We start from the raw sequence: 8,374 nt of genomic DNA, 5'->3' as shown, positions 1-8,374 counted from the left end.
CTCCAGCAAAACATGGCTGAACCAAGGTTGAAAGCATACCCTGAGGTGCTTTTCATGTCATCTATTGAGCCAGCCCAGTCACTATCAGTGTAGCCAACCAGCTTCAGATTTCCTTCCTTGCTGTACCTTAAACCATAGCTCAAAGTGCCTTTGACATATCTAAGCACTCTCTTAGCAGCTTGTAAATGCTTTTTATTGCAACAATGCAAGAACCTTGAGAGCAATCCTACAGCATACATTATGTCTGGTCTAGTGGCAGTTAAATATAACAGACAACCAACTAGACTTCTGTAGGTTGTTTCACAAACCTTCTCAAAATCACCTTGGCTCGATAGTTTTTCTCCAACAGCAACAGGTGTTTTAGTTGCTTTACTGTTTTGCATGGAGAACTTGGTCAGAATCTTTGTGGCAAAGTTTCTCTGACTTAGAAATATCCCATTTTGTGCTTGAGTCACCTCCATTCCAAGGAAATAAGACATTTCCCCTAGATCAGACATTTCAAATACTTCTTGCATCTTGGTCTTGAAATCGACCAGCACTGCTCGATCTCCTCCTGTCACCAGCAGGTCATCAACATATAGGGATACAATGAGCTGTGTTTGTGTCCCTTGCTTCTTGACATACAGTATTGGCTCACTCTTGCTTCGATCGAATCCCAAATTAGTCAAGTAGCCATCGATTCTGCTGTACCAGGCCCTTGGAGCCTGTTTTAAGCCATATAGGGCCTTCTTCAGTTTGTAGACCATATGCTCTCTGCCAGCTATCTCAAACCCTTGTGGTTGTTCAACATAGATCTCTTCATCTAAGAAACCATTCAGAAAGGCTGATTTCACATCGAGTTGATGGATCTTCCACTCGAGCTGTGCTACTAAGGCAATCAGTAATCTGATGGTGTCTAGCCTGGCCACTGGTGCAAAGGTCTCCAGGTAGTCCAGGCCATACCTCTGACTGAACCCCTTGACAACTAGCCTTGCTTTCAGTTTGTTCAAGGTACCATCAGCATTTTGCTTGGCTTTGTACACCCATTTCACCCCAATTATCTTCCTTTTGACTGGCCTTTCAACTAATTCCCAGGTCTGGTTCTTCTCAATCATGCTAATCTCCTCAGCCATTGCCTGCTTCCACCCTTGCTGAGCTTCAGCCTCTTCAAAATTGCTTGGTTCAGCTATGGCTACATGAGCTCTTTATAAATCTCAGTCAATGGTCTTGTTCCTCTAACTGGTTCATCATCAATGTCCATTTCAGGAACATTTTGATCTGGCTCAGCTTGATCTGCTGCAAGTCCTTCTGAAACTTCCTCAGGTTCATGTTTTTCCCAGTTCCAACATGACTTTTCATCAAATACCACATCCCTACTGACTGACACTTTCTTTGTTGAAGGATCCAAGATCCTATAGCCCTTCTTAACAGTGCTGTAGCCCACCAAAATACCAGGTCGAGCCCTTTCAGACAATTTGTCCCTTTTGACAGTAGGTACATGAGCATAACAGATGCATCCAAAGACCTTCAGATGAGCCAGTGATGGCTTGAATCCAAACCAAGCTTCGAATGGAGTCTTCTGATCCAAGGCCTTGGTTGGAAGCCTATTTTGAATGTAGTTTGCAGTGTTAACTGCCTCTGCCCATAGTGCTTTAAGCAGATTCTTCTGAATCATCAAGCACCTGGCCATATCCATCAAACTCCTATTCTTCCTTTCACTTACACCATTTTGCTGAGGTGTATATGTGTTGGTAAGTTGATGTTTGATGCCTGCCTTATCACAGAAGGCTTGGAACTGAGCTGAGGTGTACTCAGTCCCATTATTAGACCTTATGGACTTCAGCTTGCAACCTGTTTCAGTCTCAGCAGCAGTCTTGAACTTCCAAAACACTAAGGCCGCCTCTGATTTCTGTTTTAGGAAGTAAAGCCAGCAATATCTTGAAAAATCATCAATGAACAGTATGAAGTACCTGTTTCCACTTAATGACTCAGTCCTCATAGGGCCACACACATTAGTGTGCACTAGTTGGAGTTTTTCAGAGGCTCTCCAGGCTTGATTCGAGGAAATGGGAGTCTGGCCTGCTTTCCTAGCTGACACACTTCACACACATCATCATGATCCACTGAGTTGATGAAGTTTTCAGCCAAGTCCTCTCTGACCATTCGAGCCATCGATCTGAAGTTGGCATGTCCCAGTCTTTGATGCCAAAGCTTGGATTCATCTGATGTGACTGTGTAGGCAATGTCTGACTCCCTGGTCCAGTCAACTACAAAGCTCTTATTAGCCATAGGAACTGCCATCAGCTTGGATCCACTTGGATCATTGATTTGGCATTGGTTGTCTTTGAACACAACAGAATAACCTTTCTCCAGCAACTGAGCTATGCTGAGCAGGTTTCTGTCAATTTCAGGCACCAAAAGCACATTTGAAATCACTTTGGTACTTGTGGGGGTGCATATCAGCACATCACCCTTGCCTTCAACTTGAATAAAATGTCCATTTCCTATCTTGACTTTAGTTCTGCAGCTTCTGTCTAAAGACTTGAAGATTGCAGCATCAGGTGTCATGTGGTTGGTGCATCCACTGTCTAGAAGCCAACCAGATGAGAACCTTTCTTGAGCAGCTGAGCATAACACAGCAAAGACTTGCTCCTCTTGGTCACTGTCCTCCTTAGCTACTCGAGCCTCAGCTTTCTTCTGTTGAAACTGACTCTGCCTTGATTTGGCCTTGTTCTTGCAGACTCTCTTAACATGACCCTTCTTTTTACAATGCTGACATACAGCATCTGGATTGAACCAGCATTTTTCTTTTGGATGACCAGCCCTTCTGCAGTGCTTGCAAGTCTGACCCTCTTTTCTTGCAACATCAGTCCTTGGCTTGTCTCTCCAGGCCTTCTTGCCTTTGTAGGCAGTGTTTGTTCTTGCCTGAAAGGCACCTTCTTGATGCTCCTCCAGTCTGCTTGCTCTTCTTTGCTCTTGAGCATATAAAGCATTGATCAACTCTGTCAGGAAGATGGTGTACAGGTCCCTTGAGTCCTCGAGAGATGAGATTTTTGCCTCATACCTCTCGGGCAGAGTTGCAATAACCTTCTCCACTATCCTAGCTTCCTTGAGCTGCTCTCCAAGGAGCTTTATGCTGTTAACCACAGCCATAATCCTGTCAGAGTACTGCTTGATAGTTTCTTCTTCCTTCATCTTCAAATTCTCGAAATCTCTCCTTAAGTTCAGCAACTGTTGCTACGTTGTCCTCTCTGTCCCTTGAAACTCCTCTTGCAACTTGTCCCAGGCTTGTTTTGGTGATTCACAGGCCATAATCCTTGTGAAAATCACATCTGACACTGAGTTCTAGATGCAAGACATGGCTTTGTGCCTCTTGGTCCTCTCATCAGCATGCTGCCTGATTTGAGCCACTGTTGGATTGCCTCTAAGTGGCTCTGGTTCAACATCTGAGTTGACTACCTCCCACAGATCGAAAGCTTGTAGGTAGGTCTTCATTTTAACCACCCATATGTGGTAGCCTTCTCCATTGAAGACTTGAGGTGCAGCTGGTGAAAAGCTTGATGAAGCCATGAATTTGTATAACAGATCCCTTAAGAAATAGGCTCTTGATACCAATTGTTGGAGCTAAATGCAACAAATAGCAAGGTTCAACAAAAAGCTTGCCGAGCAAGAATCGAGACTTGCGGCAGAAACAAAGAAGAAAAATGAAATAAATTTTAAGCAAAGCTAAAATAGAGAGTATATGGATGAAATCTTGATTGAATTCATTCATTTTTTTAAAATGGCATAAAGCCTATTTATACAAGCTTACAACTTGACAACTTAGTTGGAATACAACTAAGTTTCATCATTACATCCACTTAAAATAAATCACCACCTACTACCACTAACAAACTTAGTTGGAATACAACTAAGTTTTATCATTACATCCACTTAAAATAAATCACCACCTACTACCACTAACAAACTTAGTTGGAATACAACTAAGTTTCATCATTACATCCACTTAAAATAAATCACCACCTACTACCACTAACAAACTTAGTTGGAATACAACTAAGTTACATCATTACATCCAAATAATAATAATAATAGTAATAATAATAAAACATGTGATTGCTACATGCTAACCATTGCTTCAATAGTTTCCTTAGCTGCTGATATGGAAATATACTGCAATTTTACATAATAATTTCTTTATATATAGAGGGACTGCATGATTTGAAGGGCTGAATTAAGATAATTTTAACTAAATACAAGGCTTGAACTTGAAAGTAATGACAAAGATAAGGTAGCGAAAAGTATCTTATACATGATGCTGAAATGCCACATAGGTCTTTTAGACCATATGAACCATTAAACTGTACTATCCCTTCAAGACTAATACAAGTAGCAGCAGATTGCTGCTGTTTACCTAGACAAACGGAATTATAATTGTCTTTATAGCTGAATGTCCTACCTTGTCAGAATTAAATCTGCGAAAAAATCAGCTCTACCCAGAACAAAGATCTTAAAGTCTAGAACTTATGAAACTCTTAAGTTCTTTTCGAAGATTTTTTCCTGCAGCAGACTTTGGAATTGATTCTGTAAACACCACCCTTCTTACTTTCTTATAAGGTGCAACCTAATATAAATAACGATGAAAGTATAAGGTAAGTGCTTGATAAACAGGCCAGTAAAAGAGCTTCGAAGAGTATTAGGCTTTTGTTATGTTGGGTATGATTTGTAAATGTAAATGCCTGAAAGGAAGGGATATTATATGACATCCAAAAATGGCAAGAACTTATGCACCTGATTAGCCACGAAGTCTATGACAGCTCCTTTGGTCAGTGTGCTACCGTGCCTCCTCACCACAAATGCCACAGGAATCTCACCGCATACTTCATCAGCGGCTCTAAAGCACCCAAAAAAATGGATGAGATTTAATTCTATTTTTCATCGCTAAAAGCAAATAAAGGCTAAAAAGAAGAAGCATCACCAAGCTCAGAGGTTTTGTGATGTTGTCATGGTTGCAAATTGCAATTACTCATTCCATAGACAATTTAATTGACCTTGATCTATAAAATAACATTCAGCTAGGTTTTAGTTCTGAACTTTGGACTTCATAGTTTATTGTTCCTCGTACACATAGTTGTCTAATGGCTTCATTGTCTTTTGAGAAATCAGATGCATATGCTTGCAATTTGAGATTCATTTTAGGAAGGAGGACAACAAACAATTCTCTCCACAACATGTCAATGTCGGACAAAAATGTGAAAGTTAATACTTACGAAGTTACAGCAGCATCTAGTATCTCGGGATGGGAAATCAATACAGCCTCTAAATCAGCAGGGGCGATCTGGTACAACAATAACATTATAAACACCATGTTAAATTGATTTCAGAGCACTAGCTTATGTCTGTTCATCAAGTATATTAAATTGAAAGGGAAAAGAAGTTATGCCTGATAGCCCTTGTACTTTATAATCTCTTTCAAGCGGTCAGATAAATACAAATACCCGTCTCCATCAAAACAAACAATGTCACCAGTACGTAGCCAGCCATCTTTATCAATTGTCATATTGGTGGCCTCAACATTATTTATGTATCCTGGAAAATCAAGAGAAGCCTAATAAATAAGCTACCCAAGAATATGTTTGGAAGTTTCTAGCTTTTAAATCATAAAGTGAACAAATTGCCTTTTCCTGCAACATGAACTGCTTTAAACAAAATGCAGGCATATTTGCATCATTTTATGACTGACTGGACCACTGATCATGTAGAAAACATAAAGGTGAGAATAAGAATACAAGAATAGAAAGAACCGGTTTTATGTCATTCTCATATTAAAACAAATAGGACAAACCATATTCAAAGATGGGTTAATTAATTACGTTGCATAATTGCAGGTCCTCTTAGCCAAAGCTCGCCATGAAAGCCAGGAGGCAAAGAAGAACCAGAATTCCAATCTACCACTTTAGCTTGCATGTTTGGTGCTAGAAGTCCTATTGAAGAATAATTATGATGTTTTTCATTGTTGAAGCCACGAGTTCCTACTGCAGTTGATTCAGTCATGCCATAGCCCTATAAAGAGACAAAACTGAAGCAAGCTAAGTAATTTAACCTCCCAATGGACAACATGTAAACAGCTTATATTAGTTACAAGTTGTAAGAGCATGACAACTTAAGAGGGATGTATTAAACTTAAGCCTTAGTACCTGAATGAAATCAACATGAGGAAGAGCCTGAACAAAGTCCTCTATGGTTTTCCCGCTCAAAGGAGCAGCACCACAGGAAACCTGTTTTAAACTCTGCAAGCTATTTTCACAAACATGCTTGGCTCTCATTGTCAATGTTGTCAGTATAGGTGGAACAACTGGAAAGTGAGTAACTCCATAGTCATCAATTACTTTCACCAGTTCACTGGCATCAAATCTCCTCATGATAACAATGCTAGAACCCAATGACAATAATCCAACCACGAAAAGTGATAATCCATATATATGGAACATTGGAAGAACAGCTAAATACACATTCTTTGAACTTGAATATTCGTACTGTGAAGCTTCAAATCTTACAAAAAGCTCAGTCGTTGCTATAAAATTCCCATGTGTTAATACAACCCCCTTGCTAACGCCTGTAGTACCTGATGAATACATTATTGCCGCCGTGTCCTGCTGCCTAATCACAGGCCTTGGCGCCTTACCAAATTGGCCCCCAATAAGCTTACGAAAAGATAAAAAACCAGTCTTTTCTGAATCCAGGTCCATGTTTTCTGGTACCCCAATTGCATGAACACCCAAGTTCTGAAGTTTGTCAACATTTTCGAGCAGAGTAAATGCAAAACGCACACCACAATCAACAATTTGTTTCTTGACCTCCATCATATTACTTAGTGGATTCATGGTGGTAACAACTGCACCCAAATATAAAACGCTGAAGAAAATAATGGGGAAATTAACAGAATTTGGCAACAAAAGCAAGACCACATCCCCTTGGGAAACACCGAGGTGGTGGAGACCTGAGGCCATTGATTGGACCAAAGGTAATAGCTTTGAGTAAGATATTGAATACCCAGATGAGGAATCAATCAAAGCAGTAACCCCATCATGTTGGTGAGAGAAAATGAAGGAAACAATGTCAAGAAATGGATCAGTTGGGAGAGATATAGAGGAATACGTGCTGGAATAGATTCTTGTTTCTGGTGAATACCAGTCAGGAAGATGAGTAGTTTTGGGTTCTGAGGTCTGGGGGAAGAAGTTCAAGCTTGTTGCCATTGATGCAGCGCTTAACAGAAAAGAAAAAAGGAACAGAGGCAGAACAGAGGAGAGAAGAAAAATGGTATTGTAGCTTAGTTTGCACTTTTAGGTCCCGTGACCGTAATATAGTTTGGTAATGGCCAGCTTTTGTTGTGAAGAAAAGAAATTGAATAAAAGGACAAAAAAAAAACCCCCTAAACCCTTAAACAAATGATACGATTATATACCGTTTTTTTTAATGAAAATAATATAAAAAAATAGTACAATTGTTATAGTAAGTCATGATTTCGCGTTATTTTATAGTGACACTATTTTAAAAAATTTTGAGAGCATAAATAAATTTTATATTTTTTTTCAAAACAAATATGATCAAAATAATAAAATGATATCGTTGCATAATGTTGCGATACTATTTTTTACATTATGTCGAGATTTGAGGAGAAAATATAGAGAATTAAGGAGAATCAAGAAGGAAATAAATAAAATGTATCAATGACAAAAACTAATTCCCTATTTTATTTATTTTTTTCTCCTCATTCTCCCCAATTTTTCATGTTTTCTCCTCCAATTCCCAACATGTTGTAGAAAGTAGTGTGTAGCAATACCACTTATATAGTTTTAAAAAAATATCAAAAAATATGGTATAATTTTAAGGTCACAGGTGATGTTGTGGCATAGTAACACAACACCGTAAGTTACAGTAACAAACATACTATTTTCGTAAATAACCTTCCACTTATATTATTTACTTAATTTTTTTTTATTTTCATAAAAAAACTCCACTGTATATACGTTAAACTTGCTTATAAACTTAACTTTATTTTTTGGTTATGGCTGAATTCAACCCCTTTTTCCTTCTGCTTGTTATTTCAGAAATGCTTGCGCCGACCTATGATTTTGAAACTTTCACGTAGACCTTTCTTTTAAAATATATTTCGAAATAATTGGGTTGACCTTATAAATTGTTTCTTTATAATAGCCAAGATTGACTGGCAGATTTCTCGGCCACCCGAGTCGATGACAAACATTTTTATTTTCCATAAAAGATTGAATTTTTATTATTGAAATTAAAAATTCATCATCATTTTGCCAGCAAGTTACGTTGATCATAATTCAGAACACACCAATCATGTCTTCTCTAGTGCAATGTTCTAAAA

The 8,374-nt window shown here is 38.7% G+C and overlaps 1 protein-coding gene across 2 annotated transcripts; it reads right to left on the bottom strand.

Moving 5' to 3' along the window:
* Window positions 1-4,083: 4,083 nt before the first annotated feature.
* On the bottom strand, window positions 4,084-7,406 carry LOC107942427 (4-coumarate--CoA ligase-like 6). 2 transcript variants are annotated; one of them, XM_041098450.1, is made up of 6 exons: window positions 6,177-7,365; window positions 5,853-6,042; window positions 5,423-5,568; window positions 5,250-5,317; window positions 4,771-4,873; window positions 4,084-4,152 (listed from the first exon to the last, which is right to left on the bottom strand). In XM_041098450.1, the coding sequence occupies exons 1-6, from the start codon at window positions 7,233-7,235 to the stop codon at window positions 4,099-4,101; spliced, it is 1,620 nt and encodes a 539-aa protein (XP_040954384.1). In that variant the 5' UTR covers window positions 7,236-7,365; the 3' UTR covers window positions 4,084-4,098. The 2 variants fall into 2 exon arrangements, with proteins under 2 accessions (XP_040954384.1, XP_016731582.2); XM_016876093.2 differs by lacking the exon at window positions 4,084-4,152 and adding an exon at window positions 4,200-4,603 and having other exon boundaries at window positions 6,177-7,406.
* Between the last annotated feature and the right edge of the window lie 968 nt (window positions 7,407-8,374).

This window comes from Gossypium hirsutum, chromosome D08, assembly GCF_007990345.1.
Source record: "Gossypium hirsutum isolate 1008001.06 chromosome D08, Gossypium_hirsutum_v2.1, whole genome shotgun sequence".
Taxonomy (NCBI): domain Eukaryota; kingdom Viridiplantae; phylum Streptophyta; class Magnoliopsida; order Malvales; family Malvaceae; genus Gossypium; species Gossypium hirsutum.
The sequence above is the reverse complement of the archived record's forward strand: the minus strand, read 5'-3'. Positions and strand labels throughout refer to the sequence as shown.